Source organism: Urocampus carinirostris, chromosome 19, assembly GCF_059441175.1.
Source record: "Urocampus carinirostris isolate Australia breed hairy pipefish chromosome 19, RoL_Ucar_1.0, whole genome shotgun sequence".
Classification (NCBI taxonomy): Eukaryota; Metazoa; Chordata; class Actinopteri; order Syngnathiformes; family Syngnathidae; genus Urocampus; species Urocampus carinirostris.
Genome location: NC_142367.1, coordinates 22,164,689 through 22,184,599, shown reverse-complemented (window position 1 = coordinate 22,184,599; position 19,911 = coordinate 22,164,689). Strand labels below are relative to the sequence as shown.

Below are 19,911 nucleotides of genomic sequence, written 5' to 3'. Positions count from 1 at the left end.
GCAGCTTTGAGTTATGGGGGAAAAAGCAACATTAAATGATTTTAAGAATGATCCACTCGATTGGAATATGGATGCAACCTGAAAACCCCCGTGTAGCACTTTGGATTCCCAGAGAGACGACGTTTTATTTTCGCCTATATTTGTGGCCTTCACACTCATTTATGACAAGTTTTAAAATTTAGTTTCAATCTAAATCCACTTCAAAAAGATCACACGTACTGTAATTATCACATAGACGCCTTTATTTTCCGCCTGTCTAATGACACATTCTTGTTGTATTCACTGAAGCTTAGAAACTGTATACACGGGTTTTGCACATGCATTAATAAAATAGATCTACTGTACAGTTTCCTGTTTCTGTTGAAATTCAATAGATGCAGCCTTCGTGAAAGGTGAGGGATTTCCTCGTGGCCAAGGTCAGACTGTACAGTGCTCTTTGCTCTTTCCGCGAAGTGCCTGAACGCACCACGAGGTTATGTGGACACAGCATCATCTGCTTCACTGTCCTCCGTGGCCTCATTATGGATTATAAAAGCGAGGTAGGCTATGTTCCCTCAGACATCTGGCCAAATTCTTTCTTGTTTTGCTGTTTTATATTTCAAGGCTTGTGTTTCCCTTTATGCTCATTGAACTGCTGTTGTTTAACCACTATGTCTTGTCTTTTTTTCCTTCCCTGTCTTGCTTTTTCCTCTCTCCTCTTGCTGTTTGACAGATGCAGTAGACTGTAGTAATTCACAAGTAAGGGACTTGGGATCTTCTTCTTTCTTGCATGATGGTGCATGAATATAAACACATGCCATTCAGACTAAAGATCACATATTGTAGCCCATGCATTTTGTATTTTTCAAACATGTGTATATGACGCATACAGACTAAAATCAATCTTGTAGCTACTGTATTTTTTTGTGGTTAGCACGTTCACTGCCTTCCTGTGCAGAGTTTGAGTGTTCTCCCTGTGCTTGCATGGGTTTCCTCCCACATTCCCAAAACATGCATGGCAGGTTAATTGGCGTATCCAAATTGTCCTGGGGTATGAATGAGCGAGTGAATTGTATGTCTTAGTGTGCCCTGTGACTGGCCGGCAACCCGTTCAGTGTGTCCCCTGCCCATTGCCCAAAGTCGGCACCCTCGTGACTCTAGTGAGGATACGATGCACAGAAAATGGATGGATGGATGTATTTTTTTGTGTATACCACACTTTTTTTTTACCCAATAAAATAATTCAAAGTCTCGGGAGGTTCTACCGCATTTATGCAATGTGACCCAAATGTACGTTATTGTTTTTGAAAGGAAGAAAAATAACAAAAGAAAAAGAAAAGAAACAAGAAAAAAAATAAAGGATATAAGAAAAGAGAAATATGTTTAAAAAAGACAAAAAGTACAATAAAAATGAGAGAAAATGCATTTTTTTTTGTCTATTGTGCTCTTTAATTCCGCTCTTGTTTTTCCTTTTTTTCCCTTTTTGTTTTTCTCAATTTTCCCGTTTTTGCTTTCTTTTTCTCTACTTTTTTATTCCCGTTTTCCCGTCTTGCCTCTTTTTTGAATCTCTTCCCTATTTTGTAATATTTTTTGATAAAAATATTTTTTCCTTATTTTTTGTCTTTCTTTAAAAAAGGCTGGGTAAAAATTGGAAGAAAAGGTGTGCTTTTTGCTCACTTTCAGTCTCCGTAGTTTGTAGTCTTCCCTGGACTCATTTTTAGTTGCACTACACACAACTGCGACATCTAGTCGGTTAATATAAAACACTGTCCCTTTGAGAAGAGCTGATGGTTTTTTTTTTGTTTTTTTTACCGCTGTTTTTGTGGAAAACCCCATTTGACCCGACCTCACGCCAAGTTTGAGACTCCTGCTATAAACCATATCAATCTTTATTGTGATTACTCTTTGTTTTTTTTTTCAATAAATCCTTAAATACAATCCAATTTCATAGTAATGAAGACTGAAGTGAGCAATAGTCTAACAAGTGACTTGACATGTATGTACATTGTGTGTGCTCTTGAAGGAAACTGAGGAGTGCCATGGAAGGAAGCTCACTCCTGTTGTGGATGAGAATGCGGATGAATATTTAATTGAGCTCCAGCATAAAAACCGGTATGTGTGAGCAAGGGTTCTCAATGAGACAAGTATTGGATTTCACGTTGAAGACTTAACTCTGATGTGACTTATAGTCCCTGATTACCTCTGTAAAAGTAGTGATTGACATCTTGTTTTGAGAAACTTTATTCTTAGAGGCGGTTTGTAAAATTGTCTTTTGTTCACAGGATCCTTAATCGCCTCAAAGCAAAAGGCCAAAGGGAGATAGAATTGGAGAGACTGGAACAAGGCTTTTCCATTTATTTCAACGGAGCCAATGCTGAATCTTGTAAGAGGCAGCAAAAGAACCACAAGCCTGTCACCTCCACGCCTCCTTGGAGGACTCCATGTACAGCAGGTTTGTAATACTTTACTGCTATGCCCTAACATATAGGAAAGGATAGCTTTGTAGTTGATGTACATTTCGACGACTAACAACATATGAAAAAGCTGCTGTCTGTCTCTAGCGACACCCAACAATTCACATCTTGATTTTTTTATTGATATCAATAATCCTTTTGATTCAAAGTCACAGTAGTTCATTGTTTTTGTTTTCATTGGCATCATTACATATTAAAAATCTATATCTGTGAAATCCATTCCTCAATAAAACCTATTGCATTCAAAATTTTCCATGCTAAATCAAACAGAATCACAGTTCAGCGGTTTACAGGGTTTGTACAGATTATTGAAATCCCTAATAAAGCATGAATTTTAATGGTGTTTTTAAGTATTTAAAAGTGCTTAAATTTTGGGTGAAGTGCTTGTAAATGCTTGAAATGGTTGCAATATTTCTCAAGTCTGCTTAAAAATGACTGTGACACTGCTCTATGGTGGGTTTGCGTTGCCATTGCATTTCTTCTTCCCTCGTGATCAACTGCAGCTGGCATTAGTTTGTATGCCATTTCTCTATAAAGCGTAATCGCTCCAAGAGGAAAGTTCTATGCTACTCCTAAACAGGGCACTATGAAATGTGTATTAGTGCAAATATTACTTAAAAATTATGTACATTGATTATGGGCCATGAAATTATCCAAGGTAGTGTTTGCCAGTAATGTAAAAATATAAAATATAAGGTATATATTAACCGTCAATTTTACCCAACACATATACGGGGAGAGATAAGTTTAAAAAATGTTTACACATGTGTTGTTGAGATACACAAATACTTAAGATCTAAAAATCATATGTCTTAATAAATAAAAGCACACGTAAGATTAAAAACCGCATATGCAAATTGCAGATATATTTGGCCTGCAAAAAAAGAATTCACACTGGATTGTTTCTTTTAATTGTACTGGAGAAATTAGAAAATTGACTTTAAAAGTGCTTGAATTGGGCCATATAAAATGTGTGTGAATGTGTGTATTTTAATCAATGAAATCTTTATATATTGGAGAAAATTATGAATTGTCATAAAGTGCAATAAATATATTGTAATATGTAATGGAAATTGATTCAATATTGATTAATCGATTATTTTAAAACCCATACCACCTCACCAGGCCCTACCTCTCTAAGGCATTCACACAGACAATATAACCGATGTAATAATTTCTATGTTTACGATTTGCTTTCTATTAATGTTTTACTAGAATGGTCCAACCCAAATCCCAAATCGAGCGTGTCTAAGCAATGCACGTACTTGTATGCGCTACACAAGCAGCTTGACTGAGGCTGCAATAATGACTTAAGCAATAAGATGGCGTCAGCAAGCATACCATTTCAAAATTTTGGACGGCATCTTTAAATAATAGGCAAAAATACATGACATATCAAATAAACATGCATTTTTTAGAACACTCATTGGTTGAGAAATTATCATTTATTTTATTTAAAGGAAACTGACATAATTGTCTGTAATCTTGCTCCAATGGCTACCCAAAAACAAATATAATGGTGCGTTTTGTTCACTTGGAGTCTTGATAGTTGGTATTCTTCCTTGTGCTTTTTAGCACAATTTCAGCTGCACTAAACAACACAGCAACATGTAGTGAAATTTTGGGTTAGCTTCGGGCTCGGTCTCCCAAATAAAGTTAATTGGTAGAGCCATGGCTGGATCTGGCTTTAATACCCAGGGGCCTGGGTCTGGGGTTGGATTGGGTCGAGCTGGATTTTTTGGGCCCAATCTTACTTCTAATACGCTCAGTTTTATAGACATTATTAGCTGCCAGCCTACCTAAATGAAAAACAGAGCTTTATTCCTGCCCGACTGTGTTTAAAGGAAGCTGCAGAATGACCGTCAATGGCACTGAATGTCTTAATTGTCTCTTTCCATTTTCAATCAAGTTAGCATGACATGATCACGTGTCCGTCCAGCTGAATAAATGATAGTGACAGTTCTAGTTGCGACGACCATCTGCACGCGTAATTACAGCGAACGGCACGCCGCACGCTTTCTATGTTCCCTTTTCCGTGCCGTGACTCATCAGCCGATAGCTGTCGAAGCGCCCACCGGTTAAGGGAAAATTCCGAGCCCGGCCTCAAGCGGAGGAGCCACACCGCCCCCGGAAACGTTCGGAGGAAAGAATGGGCGCAGGTACGCTCTCAGGAGTATTGATTTACATGACTGGGGGATAAAAAGGACAACATTATTTCACATTTCAAACAGGATTCCGTCATTATTCGTACAGAGGATGGATTGAGTTTGAAGATATGCCCAGAAAAACACTACTCTGATGATTTTGAGACGTATGAAAGTGGAGACATGGAGGTAGGACCACCAAGCTTCTCTTTTTTTTCTTCTTCCTAAGAGGAGGGGCTGTGTGTCAGCTACAGCTGTCTCTACGATTTAGTATCTCTTCCATCTCTGCTGTTTAACCATGACAGAGTTGCAGCTCACCTCGTGTTTCCCCGGCCAGGCGGCAAAACCAAGCAAGCCAAGTGGAGCAGGAGCACGGCGAAAAAGTGCTTCTCAATCTTGAAGAAGTGAAGGTCAGTTGGGGATGAAGTGAATATACTCTGTTGCTTTGGTTTTTACCATTTTAATGTAACGGATTTTGTTTTTTAATTTTGAAATTCTATGTCAACATCAGCTAATTGCTCCCCTTATTATTGATTGCAATTCCCCGTATTAAGTGATAATAAACCTTGCAAACACAACGCACCACCTCCACCCATTGTCTGCACCGCTTATCCTCAGTAGGGTCGCAGGGGGGGCTGGAGTCCATCCCAGCTAACTTCGGGCAGTGGGAAGGGGACATCCTGAACTGGTTGCCAGCCAATCGCAGGGAACACAGAGACAGACAACTCACTCGCTCATTCACACCTAGGGACAATTTGGACCATCCAATTCACCTGACATGCATGTTTTTGGAATGTGGGAGGAAACCCACGCAAGCACGGGGAGAACATGCAAACTCCACACAGGAAGTTAGATCCCAAGACCTCAGAACTGTTCCGCACACGCGCTAGCCAGTGCGCTGCCGTGCTGCCTGGATCTAAGAACCATGATATTTAAAAACTGATTTGGATATTTTACCACTCAATTCAGGCGTAATAGTCTCTCAACACTAGGAGAGAAATTCACCATTTTGAAGTCAAAAAGGGTGTCCTATGTGAATTGTATAGATCCAAGGAGAAAATGTTTTGAGGTTAAGAGGGTCCTAGTGTGAGGTTTCCCAGATTGAATCGGGCGCTTTAGGTGGTGCGTTTGAATTAAAATCATTGAAGTTCGCACGGGCAGGAGTACTACATTTATTCGTGTGTAAAGCGCATAAGATTTTATCTCATTATCACACTATTTTTTTTCACGGTACCAGAGAGAAATGTTAAAGAATGGAGAAAACTGAAAGTTGTGCAGGAAGATATTAATAAACGCAAACAAGCACAATAAGGGAAACAACTCTTTGTGTATCTAATGAAGAATTGGACTTTCAAGGACATAAATGAATACATAGAACATTTTTATGTTGGGATTGTGTTCATAGTTGTCAATAAATGATTTGAAAGTGCATCAAAGACTAACATTTACAACCAACATTGGCAGATTGGGAAAAAAGGAATTTCCTCATTTCAGTATTTTTTCAAAATTCTTATTTAATTAAAAGCAATGACGTCATCCCAAAACATAAATATTGACTGTTATTAACTCGTTTACTGGCATTAGGCGGATAAACCTGCCAAAGATTTATATTACCTGGTTGGGACTTCTCAAACATAACATTTTCTGTTACCACTAATATGGATGTGATCCTGTACTGTACAACCAACTGAAAAACATAGGGCCCTTGATAATTGAAGTAATAAATGATGCATCCGCATGTACACAGGTTTTAAGGCGCAGTCTGGAGAACAGCATGCGGCGGAGCAGCCGCGACTCGGCGGGGGAAGAGTCGGATGAAGAGTGGGTGGAAGAGCAAATCGAGCGAGACGAGAGCACCGAGAGTCTCGATGAGCTGGGACTTCCCGTTTCCTCTTCCAAGTCGTCCTCTAATCCTCGGCCCCACAATTCGCCTAGCCATTTTGACCCAGGAAACCTCATTGTCCTCGACTTCGGACCGGCACCCAAAGGTGAGGGCCACATTCAATTTCATTTGTAAAATACCTTTGTGGTTTTCCCAGCCACTTTAGCGCTACATTTTACACATTTAATCTGATGGTGAAAGATTTATTTATACTTTATTGGTCCGCTTGGGGAAATTCACTTTACCAACTGTACCGGTGTAGAAGAACAGGCATTACATTACAAAAACATCAGAATGAAAAACATATATTACAGTGGGGCAATTACGGCAGACTGGTTGGTTGGGTCAGTGGTACCTGATATTTTTAATGGCGATGGCAGTGGAAATCAGGCTTTTCCCGAGGCGGGCCCTCCTCAATCTTATTGTCCTGTATCTGCGCCCTGTCGGAAGTGGTCTGAAGTAGTGGTGTAGTGGGTGAGTCAAATTCTGGACTATTGAGTTTGCCAGACGGATATGGACCTGTTTTTTTAAGTCTAAGAGGTTGTGTGTGGGTAGGCCGACAATTCTAGCTTCTGTGTAAGTGATACGTGTGAGTTTGATCCGGTGCGTGACAGAGAGCATACTCAAAAAAACTAATGGAGCAGTAAAGAAGAATGGGTTGAACAATGTTTTGGTACAGTAATAACAGGACGTGGGGTGCAACATTTAGTCCTTTGAGTTTAAATAAATAAAATAAATCACAGTATGGGAAAAGGATGTAACTGACTGCCTTGCAAGGAAAAAAAGTAAAATTAATGGGACATCTTACTTTTCTACAAATTATTAACCCTCCTGATATGCAAAAATAGTCGACTGGGAGAATGGAAATGCGTCCAGAACTGTAATTTTAGGCGGGCCACAGCGGCAGGTTCCATTGGCAAGGACCGGGAAAAAAAGGGTTTTTCTGGTCAACTTGGGATAATGGATCACAGTCACGACTGCATATAATTTTAGGCAGGCCAGAACAGCACGCCTCCTGACAAGACTGCTTTCTGCCAATCCCTTCTTGAAGCAATTTAAGATCGTGGATAATAGATCACGGCCGCGACTGCAGTTCACTCTTTGGACGACAGCACGGCACAAAAATGCGTGCTGCTGGCCCCAGCTCGTAGCAATATGTGATCGGGAATAAGGGATCGCAGGTTTTTGAAACACACTAAAGCCTTGAGGGAGCAAGGGATTGCAGTCGTACTTTTTATCGTGACAGGTTGATCCAATGGCGTACTTTTGGGGATGTGTACCCACCAATATGGAACAATCACTGTGATCACTTGTAAGAATGGGCTGTGTCCCCACCAATGCCAAGATCAAACTTAACGCCCTCGGGTTTGATCGCTACAATATTAAAATTACATTTCATCACATTATAAATAATCACCAAAAAGTCAAATGATAATGATCCCAAAGTCCAATGCTCTTAATTGCTAGCTGCTAATGCTAGCGGAGATGGCTGCTAAAGATATAGGGCAAAACCTGTAAAAGTATCATGTCGAGACAAGCACTGAATTCGGGCCGGCTTTTTTCATGAACGAAAATTGTCATATGAAATGGGTGTAGAGGGATTCATGTGTTGGTGTGTAACAGAGTTATCTGAATGGTGGACAAAGTAGTGTGTAGTGTGGGTGTTTTGGGCATTTAATTGCTCATATTTTCTGCATTTGTCATTTATGACCCCAGTAAACTAAAAAAAAAAGCCACTTTTTTGAGTGTAGTCGTCAGGGCAGAACCTCTAGCACTACTTCCTTTCAATCTGTGACCATATTTATATACCTGACCATGAAAACTTATCTTTTTTTAATGTTTTGTACCAGGTCGTAGGCTTGAGCGTTCATTGTCTGCAAAGCGGAAAGAAAACAGCGACTCCTTCATTCCCGTCAAGCCACTGCTAGTGAAGAGCAAAACTTTAGATATGCCGCCTTCAAACTACAGCTGGGGTAATCCGAGTAAGTTTTTTGATCGAACGCATATCAAGCAACACCAAAATCAGGGTTCGTACAGGTGCTTGAAATCCTTGGAAACTTGTTTTTTTCAAGGCTTGAAAAGTGCTTGAAATTTGGGTAAAGTGCTTGTAAATGCCTGAAATTGTTGCCATGTTTCTCGGCAGGCTGACGCGCATTAAATGCCGAAAAATAAAACAAGTCTACTTAAAAAGGTCGCTGACATGGCTCTCTGGTGGCTTTGTTTTGCCATTGCATTTCTTTAGGCGGGAAAGCACTCTATATGGAGAGAGATTTGTCTAAAAAATAATTACCGTAAATTCTGGACTATAAGCCGCTACTTTTTTCAACCCTGCGGCTTATTCGTGATGCGGCCAATTTATGTATTTTTTCTGACAGCCGCCAGCGGCGCTCGAGTACAAAAGGTAAGATTTAGACCGGTGGAATATATGCAAGTGTGTTGCTAGCGTATTTTTGAATAAAGGAGCGTAAGACGACGTCTATATGACAAAGTCTCTTTCCCATACTGGGGAAGACGACTTTAATGACATCAGTTGTAAGGAGGAAGATGAGCACGGTTTACCATGATTCTTACAAATACCGTATTTTTTTTTAACAGACCTGTTTACTGTGTTGCGAGCGTGTTCCTAGTAGCGTTTTGCTACCCTTCACAGACACGGTTTGGGATGAAAGTTATAATATTATTATAAAAGCTTTGAAAACTCTCTCGGTGTACCGTTTTTCTTTGTAAATATGTGTAACCATGTATAATATGTATTTGCAACTGTATATTTTTGTAATGTATTTATTTTAGAGACTTATTCTGATATGTTTTCCACGGGCGAATCAAAAAGAAGGGGCGAATACAACGGGGGCTGATGGGAAGTGGAGTAAAGGTGAGACGTGTTTGTGGACGCAGCGGACAATAGTGGATATATATTTTCCCACCCTTACCTTTGGAAATAAACATTTTTTTTCCTTGGATTATTTTCAACAGGACCCGAACTCTGCAGGTCTGCGTCATATCTTAAGTACCGGTATTATTTTACAATCGATTTGCCGGCTGTTGTTTTTGGACTGTGTACTTCATATTCAGTTACAATTGCAGGACTCAAAGTCGGGTTTGGGTTAATTTCATGATTGTGTTACATGATTTAATGTGGGCGCATGCGGCTTATATGCAGGTGCGGCTTGTGTATGTACAAAAGCGGTTATCCTCTTAAAATGTGGTGGGTGCGGCTTACAATCAGGTGCGCTCTATAGTCCGGAATTTACGGTACACGCGTATTGTTCAGATCCACAAATGTATCCGCGATTTACTCAAGATCAAAAAATCATATGTCTTGATAAATTCACACGCAAGATTTAAAATCGCAGATGTAAATTGCAGATATATTTGTGGACCTGAAAATGGTGACATATTTGATTCACACCGGACTCTTCCTTTTTATAGTTCTGGATAAAATTGATAAAACGTTTTAAAAGTGCTTGAATTTGGCCAGGAAAGAGGTGTTTGAACCCTGCAACATCTTACTGCATGGGTCACGGAGTCTTCCGACAAGCAGTAAAGGGCATCTTCTCACTCTGCGATGCTGATAACGAGAGAGTCAATCATCTTTTTATCTTGTCATTGACTGGCAACCCCTCCATTAATTTGTGTTGCATGTGTTTCAAGGGCAAACAATTCAGACTGAGAAGCCCCTGTCAACACCCAGGAAGGCATTTACTGAGGAGCAGGATCCAGAGGAGGTTGCCCGTGGTGTCTGCGAGGCCATCCAGCGAGAAAACGAGAGTCCTGAGCTTTTCCAACACAGCATGGTCAGCATGACCGGAATGACCTTGTTCACACTGTCACTGTATATTTGCCACAGCATGCATGTCAATGGTTTTAATCCAGTCACAGATTTTGCTGGCAACTTAACCCTAAACCGAAAGCTTTTTGTGTGTGTGTGTGTTTCTGACTTTTCATTTCTGCTGGGCTTGATCCAGGGCAGAGGGCAGCAGATGATGAACGGCTTAGTCCACCGTAACAACAGCGACAAAGAGGAGAGCAGCGTCACTACGGCCATGCAGAGAATCACACTCATGGGTTCCAGGTTGGTGCATGACACACTTTTTTTAAATTCCCAAAAATAATTCAAAGTTCGGGTGTGCGTTGTACACGAGGGTTTACCATATTTGTGCATTGATCGACCAGTTGAAAAATATCCCTGATCAAAATCGCAAAACATTGGCTGCAACAGGAATTGAACCCGGGTCTCGGCGGTGTGAGTGCCAAATCCTAATTACTCGACCACCAGTGAAGAAGAGGACATGTGAAAATGTTATCTAGTTCTCACCCTATTTTTATTCACGGTACAAGATATGAATGTTAGAGAATGGAAAAAAAAGCAAAACCCGCCCTGAAAGATCTAAATAAACGCAAAAATTTACGACGAGGTAAATAATTATTTGGGGTGTCTGATCATGAATTGGGGCAGCACGGCGGCGCAATGGTTAGCGCATGTGCGGCACAGTTGTGAAGTCATGAGCCCGACTCTCTTGTGTGGAATTTGCATGTTCTCCCCGTGCTTGCGTGAGTTTCCTCCGGGCATTCCGGTTTCCTCCCACATTCCAAAAACATGCATTTAAGGTTAATTGGCTGGTCCAAATTGTCACTAGGTATTAATGAGCGAGCGAATTGTCTGTCAACCAGTTCAGGGTGTCCCCTGCCCACTGCCCAAAGATAGCTGGGATGGGCTCCAGCACCCCCATGACCCTACTGAGGATAAGCGGTGCAGATAATGGAATAATGGATGGATGGATGATCATGAATTGGATTTTGAAAGACTACATTGTAAGTTTTATGTTGGTATTGTGTTCATATTTTACGTTGTTAATAAATTATTTTAATCTTGACTGCACATATGCAATGTTTGTCTCCTACAGTGGTTAGTTTGACCTGACAAAAGTGAAACAAGATTTTATAGCAATGTTTAATCAAAATTTAGGGGTGCACATCCAAATAACCCAAATAATACCAGCTCAGTAGCCTAGATGGTAGTGTGCCCGCTTTGAGACTGGGAGGTCGCTGGTTCGCGCCTCGGCCGAGTCATACCTAATTGGTAAAATGGCGGCGCCCTCTGTTGGCTGCGGCTGCATCGGCTCGCTACAACGGGTCAGGTGTATCGACATTTCGTTCTGTGTACATTGTTACAAAGAATGACAATACAAAGGAAATGATTATTATTATTATTATTATGATACGATATTCATGGCTTTGTATTTTTGTATTTTGTCCGTGGACACTTGTCAAGTCAAGTCAAGTCATTTTTATTTGTATAACTTCAAAAAAAAAATCCCAGTTAGTATCATATTCACCTTTCCAAGGAAAAATTGACAAATCCACTGGCAGATTATCCTTGTCATTTCAAATATGTTTCTTTTTTATGTGTATTTTTAAGAATTATTTTTAATAATTTTGATTTTGATTTCCTTTCTAACGGCTCTTCCCATTTGAGGGAAAGGTCTGGAATTGAATGAGTTACAAAACCCTTTTGTTTCAAAATTAGTTGTTTTTGTGGCAAGCAAACAGCCTTTTGAGAGTCACTATTCTCACCTCTTTTAGAACGACTATTTATAGCTACCCGTTCTATTTGGCAGGTTGAAAGTGCTATAAATAGAAACTGTATGAAACTGAACTCGTCTTTGTTTTTGTGCCCGATGATGATGTGTGAGAGAAGCAAACAGCAGATTGTATGGTTATGTTACAGGGAGCAGCAAAAACTGCTAAAAGCCTTGGAGGAGCTGGAAACTGCACCCACCCTCAATATAACTCAGGGTGTTAAAACAGTCCTCAACAAACCACCAGTAAGTCTCCATAATCGGGCATCCTTGCAGTGAAAAATGGGAAGCCGGGAATCTTTCAGCACGCCTTTTCTGCGTCTAATTTCACACCAGCCGAAGCGGACGTCCGAGGTGCCTCCTGCTCTGTACGTCACCATGGAGCTTCTGTCCAACTGGGGGCACGAGCTGCTTGTGGGCCTGACCGAGCTGCAGTTTTTCGGTCTTGGAAACAAGAAGCTGTACGTGTCACCGCATGACCTCGACATCAGGAACGCCGACCATCCCGGGAATTTGGCGGCGCTTGTCAACGGCAAGGCCAAGGTCAGTCTACAGAAAATAACTTTTTATTATCAGGGAAAAATACAAAATAATGAAAACTACCCTATGTGTTTGCTTTTTAAATGGTTACCATTTTTCAAACTATAGACCCTTTGCACTCACGTGACCATAACCCGTGACAACTTATAAAACATCTCTGCCCGGGTGGCCGACAACTTTTTCAAGAAAAAAAAAAGGACGAACGTCTTTTTTTTTTTCAAGTCAAACGTTTGCTTTATTCCAAATTTGTGACGTCACGTGTGAGGTAGAATATTAAAACTCATCCAAGTCATCCATTTTGATGATACAAAGTTAAATGTTTAGCGCATACGCTTGTTGACATATTGTCTTGCTGTAGCTTTTGCCTCCAGGCTAAGCCCCGCCCACCCTATACGTCACAATGTTTACAAACAAATTACAGGTTATTCACTGTACCAGATTATAGGGCACACTTTCAAATTTCTGGCAAAGTTCTGTTGTCTCTATTAAACAAAGTACCTTTTTGTTTATATGTCAGTTAAGTGATGCCTTTAAGTAGTAGAGAGAACATCTAGTGTTCACTGATTTGATGGGGTCTTCTCTGGTGGGCTTACAGACGACCAAGGATCGCCACATGTGGACGTGTCCCTTCCACCCTCCTGTCCAGCTCTACTTCATCATCCGGAACGCGGAGCGCTCTGCCGACTTTGGGATCTCACGCATCAAAATCTGGAACTACAACAGAAGCCTCAATGTCAGTAGCATTTGTTTTTGCAATAATTTTGCCGGTGGGCTTTTGATTGAAATGAGCGGATGACCTTATCTGTAGAGTTGCATCAGGCTAAAGGACTTTTTAAGCAGTGGTTGGCAGAACTGCCACTCAGACTGTCCCAAATGTGGAACACAGAGAGATTAGCCTTGAAGATTAGCGTAGGAGGAAACGTGGGCTTGTGTCCTTTCATCGTCACTGTTGTATATTCAGGGGAACGTGCGTTCCAGCACGTATTCTTTTATTTATTATTTTTATTTTTTTGCACTAAAGCATGTCCATCTTTTAGAACCAACAACAAGGTAAGGAGATGTGACTTGGAATGTTTTAGTTGATCGTAGTTTATTTGGGTTGTCTGCCAGGAGGATCAGTCGGACTTAAGCTGGGCGTCAGCCACGGCGTTGTTCATAAAGGCTACTTAGCACTAGCTTGTGGGAGTCTTCAGTCCATCTGGTACATGGATTTAATATTTAATGTTATAGAGTTTGAATGGGTGCTTATAATCCTTTAACATGCTTGAATTTTAATGTTGTGTTTTAAGGATTGAAAAGTGCTTGAATGTTGAGTGAAGTAGTTGTAAATATTTGAAATTGTAGCCATGTTTCTCAACAAGTCTTCATAAAAAGGACACCGACACTTTTTCCGGTTGGCTTTGCTTTGCCATTACATTTCTTTTTCCCTCATGATTAACTGCACCTGGCATTAGTTTATACTGCATTGTCCAACGAACCATCTTTGCCGCCTACCGGTTGCGCCCAGGAGGACAGTTGTTTGCTACATCTAAACAGGGCACTGTGAAAAGTGTATTTGTGCACGAATTTCACATCAATTATGGACATTTGTCATGGACCATGCAAAAAATGAAGTTAGCATTTCCCAGTGCTAAATTGTAATGGGAAAAACTTAACGCACGAACTGAAAATATAAGCTACTTTTTACTTTGTCATACTTATTCATTTTTACCCAACAACTATTGGGAGGAGATTTGTCTGAAAAACAAATATATTTGCAATTTACTCAAGATCTAAAAATGATGTCTTATTAAATGCACAGGCAAGATTAAAATACAGTACTGCAAATGTAAATCGCAAAAAAGAATTGTGGCTCTGAAATCTACATTAGATTTCTTTTCTCCTAATGGTACTGGAGAAATGAAAAATTGGCTTTTTAAGTTCTTAAAGAGTACATGAATTTGGCCATGAAGAGGGTGTACAAACCCTGTGTTAAGTGCCTTTTTGGTGTCAAAAATTAAATTGCTTAAGAGTCAATGATTTTTATTTAGATTTTTTTTTATTTGATCTTAAATCGGTTTAAATACTGCTAAAGCTCTTTTAAGCACTAAACTTGAAACATTCTTTATAAGCTCCAATGTGGTAGTGTATTTGTACTACCTGGTAACTTCAATTTAGTATTGATTTGATATTATCATGATTGTTTATTATGTTGAAATTACTAATGGATAACTACCCAGTTAGAAAAATATATCTTGACATAGAAACAAGCACAGTTTATTTATGATAAGAATTGAATTTTTAGACACTTTCTATGTGCATACAGGTCAATGTGTAGGATTAAAAAAAAAACATTTTTAACCACCTAAAAATGATGTGTTTTCGAAGTAATGTCAAAATTCAAGATTTTTTTTATGGTTCGCCGTAAACTGGTCAATGGCCAGTGCCTTTAAAACTTGCCTCCGATTGGCCGGCGGTGACGAACCCTAAACTTTGACAATTCCGGTTAGCCAAACACTCCGTAACCCACAAATATGGAACTCTGGAAATGCAGATTGCACAATCGCACTACGTCACATCGGAATATCGATTAGATTTCAGGTAAACGTGGAGCCCTAGTTTCAAATCACGCACCACATATTTTAAATAAACGCTCTTTTTTTTTTTTCTCTTACCAGGAACTTGACATCGGTGCACGTCACGTGAAGCTGTACCTGAACAGCACGTTGGTGTTTGAGGGCGAGCTGGAGAGAGGCTGCGGAAACCAGGTTTTCGACTACAGCACCGCCATCGATCTCCAGGGATTTCAAGCCTCAGATTCCTTCTTTTCTAGCCCTACGTTTTCAAGATACAACCTGCGGGGCGAAAGCCCCCACCGACACGATGACGGAGCTGCAGACCCGTCAAGCCAGATGAACACTCAGGAGCCCTCAAACGCACCGCTCCCCCCCATCCCCGCCAGGCACGATTCTGTGCCAAGGAACTCTTTCGATGATCCTGCAGTCACCGTGCAGCCATCCTCCTCGCGGATGACACCCCAGTGGCTGCAGCCACTAAAAAGAGCCGCCCCGGAAGGCTGCGAGGCTGGCAGAGAACGACCGCGCTGGCTAGTGCCTCAGCAGACGCCGGCAGAAGCCAAATCCTCGTCTGCTTCATTGCTACCAGAGCTGCCGTGCAACCCTGGGCGGGTGTGCAGAGGAGGGGAGAAAACGGGCAACGGGGCTCAACGAAAAACCGACTCTCTGGACTTCAACTGCGATCTGCTCGACGAGCTCGGGGAGCAGAAGCATGAACGGCCCGTCAGTGGGAGGAGAAGCTCCTTGAGAAATAGGCAAACGGAAGAGCAACATGTCAAGTCAAATCCAGGTAGGGGAAGCTCATTTGTACTTTGTTCACTATTTCTATTGACGAAGAACTCATTTAATGCCATCATGTATAAATACGTTTTCAGAAGCATTTTCTCTGAGTGCCAAAACGTAAAAATGAGTTTTCCTTTCCATGGTTTGTACAGGTGCTTGAAATCCTTGTAAATACTTTCTTTTAATATTGTGTTTTCAAGGATTGAAAAATGCTTACATTTTGGGTAAAGTGCCTGTAAATGCTTCAAATTGTTGCCATGTTTCTCAAGAAATCTGCTTAAAAATGATGCAGACACTGGTCTCTGGTGGCTTGGCTTTGCCATTGTGTTTCTTCTTCCCTCGTGATTAATGGCAGCTTGCATTACTTGTTAAGGCATTTTCCCACGAAGTGTCATCGTCACGCTACACCTTAACAGGGTACTATGAAATGTGCATTTATTGTGAGCCATGCAAAAAATGAAGGCAGCGTTTCCCAGTGGTAAATTGTACTGGGAAGAACTTCCTGTAACCCAAAATGTAAGATACATATTTCATCTTTACACAACACCTATATGGGGAGAGATTTGTCTCATAAGCAAATATATTCGTGATTAAGATCTAAAATCATATGTCTTGAAAAATGCAAGAGCAAGATTTAAAATATGTAAATTGCACATACTTTTATGGTGCTGCAAAATACATGATTCCCGCAAGATTATTTGAATGGAACTGGAGCGATTAGTAAACTGGCTTTGAAAGGACCTCAAAGTTCTTCAATGTGGCCATGAAAAAGCTGTACGAACCATAGTCTGTGCCTTGCCATGTTATAGTTTATTTCTATTGTTATTTATTCTTTTTTTTTTTTTTTTTTTTTACTCATTGTGTGCGTCTGTGTATTAAGTGTTTTTTTGTTGGGGATAAGAGAGAGAATTTTACTGTCTTATTGCACACTGAATGTTTTCATACAGCACTCTGAGTGGCAATTCATTACCCAAAACTAGCTTTACTATTACATTTGATTTAATTTGATTCAATAGAGACGACGATACCATCACATGCCAGCAGGAGGCAGCGAACCCCGAGGCCTCTGGCGCACAGCCATCGAGATGACACCCTTATGGAATCTTGGGACTCCCTCACCAAATTCAACCAGTGCCAACGCGGTCGGATTTCCAACACGGGCTTCGAGGGAGACATATTCGACGACTTCCAGCAGCAGCAACATGGCCGAGGCTACAGCGCCAACCCCTCAGCGGCCCCCACCAATCGGCCGCCTTCCTCCACCTCAACCGCCCGAGGGATCCCATGCGTAGGCCCGGACGGTGATTCCTTGATGGAGCCGGAAGACGACTTCGAGATCCCAGTACTCCCCAAGGGGCAACGGTTGCTCATCAATATCCTGTCAACGTGGGGGGACCGTCACTACGTGGGGCTGAACGGCCTGGAAGTGTTCAGTGCCACAGGGGAGCCAGTGAGAGCGGCTCACATAAGTGCAGATCCCCCCGACATCAACATACTCCCGGCGTACAGCAAAGACCCCCGCGTGGTGACAAACCTGATCGACGGCGTCCACCGCACACAGGACGACATGCACTTGTGGCTGGCCCCGTTCACACCGGGCCGAAGCCACGCCATTTTTCTCGACTTTGGGCAGACTCATCGGGTCGCCATGATCCGGGTGTGGAATTACAACAAGTCGCGCATTCACTCCTTTCGAGGAGTCAAGGAGGTGGAGATGTTGCTAGACGGGAGGTGCATCTTCAGGGGCGAGATCGCCAAAGCTTCTGGGACTCTTTCAGGAGGTATTGAATTTTTTTTTGTGTGTGTGTTGAGCCCAAACTAACATTAATACTGTATTTTCTGGACTGTAAATTGCACTGGATTATAAGTCGCAACTTCAGAAATAGTATTTTTGAAAATATTTTTCATAAACAGTGCAGTGAAAAAGTATTTGCCACCTTCCTGATTTCTGTGTTTTTATCACAGACAATGATTTGAAATCATCAAACCATATTTAATATCACACAGAGACAACTCAAGGAAATACGTAAATGCAGTTTTCAAATATGGTACGGCGGCGCAGTGGTTAGCGCGTGTGCGGCACAGTTCTGAGGTCGTGGGAACCTCCTGCGTGGGTTCAAATCCAGCTACCGGCCTTACTGTGCGGAGTTTGTATGTTCTCCCTGTGCTTGCGTGGGTTTTCTCCGGGCACTCCGGTTTCCTCCCACATTCCAAAGACATGCATTTCAGGTGAATTGGCCGGTCCAAATTGTCCCTAGGTGTGACTGAGCGAGTGAGTTGTCTGTCCTTGTGTGCCCTGTGATTGGCTGGCAACCAGTTCAGGGTGTCCCCTGCCCACTGCCCTGAGATGGCTGGGATGGGCTCCAGCCCCCCCGCGACCCTACTGAGGATAAGCGGTGCAGCTAATGAGATAAGATTTCTACATACGGCAGGACCCTATATATGCCTGGCGCACTGGTTGAGAAACACTGTTATCAGAACAAATATCAATGCAATTTTTATCCTGTTCGATCTCAGGATTCGATCAATTCGGGGACACGATTCTGTTTACGACCGACGACGATATCCTGGAGGCCATGTCCCGTTTCGACGAAACTTTCCTGGGTGAAAGCCAAGCGTCGGAGAATCCTGTGCACGAGGAGGAGCTTCACAGACCGCGAACGGCCGATGGAGAGGGGGAGGAGAGACCTTTCACACAGGCCGGCTTCCGAGAGGAGGACCTCGCCGTAAGTTGAGTGTCTAGCGCAAGTATTGACCGTAAACAGGAGGTAGAATTTACTATTTGATAGTACAAAATTAACAATATGAGGTGTTAGAATGTCCAAGCCAAAGTCCAGACCTCAATCCTATAGTGCATCTTTGGAAAGATGTGATGTTGTGCACAATCACCATCAAACCTTAAGAAATTTGAGCTGTTTTGTAAAGAAGAATGGGAAAATATTTCAGTTTGAAGAAGTGCCAAACTTGTAAAGTAACCAAAAAGACTCGTGGCTGTGATCGCAGCAAAAGGAGGTTGCCAAGTGTTAACTCAAAAGGAGGCAATATTTTTGCAACACCTACTTTTTTTTTTTTTTTTTGTTAGCACTACGTAAATTGATTAACACATTTGGTTTCTATTCACACAATCATAAGACTACACCAAAGATGGTCACCATTCTCCATTGTTTTTCTGCATTTAGTTAAAACTTCACCTCAGCGCCACAGTGAGCCAGATGGACAATCTGGAGCAGATTCCGGGCATGTACACTGGAAAGTGTGAGTACAAGGTTTTTTATCCCTGTGCTATTTTCTTATTCTCACGGAATCTCGACGACTTCTCAATTCCAAGGCCTTCGACTGGAGCTGGCGTCCACGTGGGGCGACCCTCACAACATGGGCCTGACTGGGCTGGAGGTGGTCGGGAAAGATGGGGAGGGGCTGCCTTTGGATCTCAATATCATGAGCGCCTCGGTCGGGGACATCATGGAGCTGCGCCAATACGGATATGAATCGTGCTCCCTCGAGAGGTACATCTTTCTTTGTAAAAAAAACCCAAAGCTTTCACGTTATTTCAGTTAAAATTTTTCATAGGTAACATAAATTGGACATGAACAGTCTGAATGATTGTCAAATTTTGATTTTTGACTTGCAGGGTGTTTATATTTTTCTCACATAAGATTTCTCATTCAATGGGACAGTGCGTATTATTTGACCACTAGATGTCCCAGATTGCGTAATGTAATTTGGAAAGAGGTGCTAAAAGGCACAAGGAGGCTCAAAGTGAAAAACCCCTCAATATTTCTTCTTTTTTTGCCCAATCTTTCACAAGGTTTTTGGGTACCTTTAGCTTCAAGATGGTGGACAATTATGTCGACTCCCTCTCGGTTAGGCTCATGTTATGTCAAATAAATGCAAATTTCTTAACCTTCAAATATTTAAAAAAATACATAACTTGCTTATGTTTCAAATAATCATACATATATTTTTCAATGTATG

At 41.5% G+C, this 19,911-nt stretch overlaps 1 protein-coding gene across 3 annotated transcripts in view; it reads left to right on the top strand.

Annotated features, from left to right (window-relative positions):
• The window catches only part of katnip (katanin interacting protein), a 34,627-nt gene that overhangs the window by 502 nt on the left and 14,214 nt on the right, over positions 1-19,911 (top strand). For 2 of the 3 annotated variants that reach the window (XM_088323931.1, XM_088323930.1), the window contains exons 2-19: positions 375-539; positions 2,003-2,091; positions 2,262-2,431; positions 4,506-4,612; positions 4,685-4,786; positions 4,903-5,007; positions 6,345-6,585; positions 8,330-8,461; positions 10,131-10,273; positions 10,445-10,551; positions 12,208-12,304; positions 12,395-12,601; positions 13,194-13,331; positions 15,256-15,943; positions 16,953-17,717; positions 18,454-18,662; positions 19,116-19,191; positions 19,265-19,442. In XM_088323931.1, the coding sequence (XP_088180057.1) occupies positions 522-539; positions 2,003-2,091; positions 2,262-2,431; positions 4,506-4,612; positions 4,685-4,786; positions 4,903-5,007; positions 6,345-6,585; positions 8,330-8,461; positions 10,131-10,273; positions 10,445-10,551; positions 12,208-12,304; positions 12,395-12,601; positions 13,194-13,331; positions 15,256-15,943; positions 16,953-17,717; positions 18,454-18,662; positions 19,116-19,191; positions 19,265-19,442 (3,572 nt within the window). In that variant the 5' untranslated portion in view covers positions 375-521. Of the gene's footprint in view, positions 1-374; positions 540-2,002; positions 2,092-2,261; positions 2,432-4,505; positions 4,613-4,684; positions 4,787-4,902; positions 5,008-6,344; positions 6,586-8,329; positions 8,462-10,130; positions 10,274-10,444; positions 10,552-12,207; positions 12,305-12,394; positions 12,602-13,193; positions 13,332-15,255; positions 15,944-16,952; positions 17,718-18,453; positions 18,663-19,115; positions 19,192-19,264; positions 19,443-19,911 lie in introns of those variants that run through there. The other variant, XM_088323932.1, reaches the window with a different exon arrangement.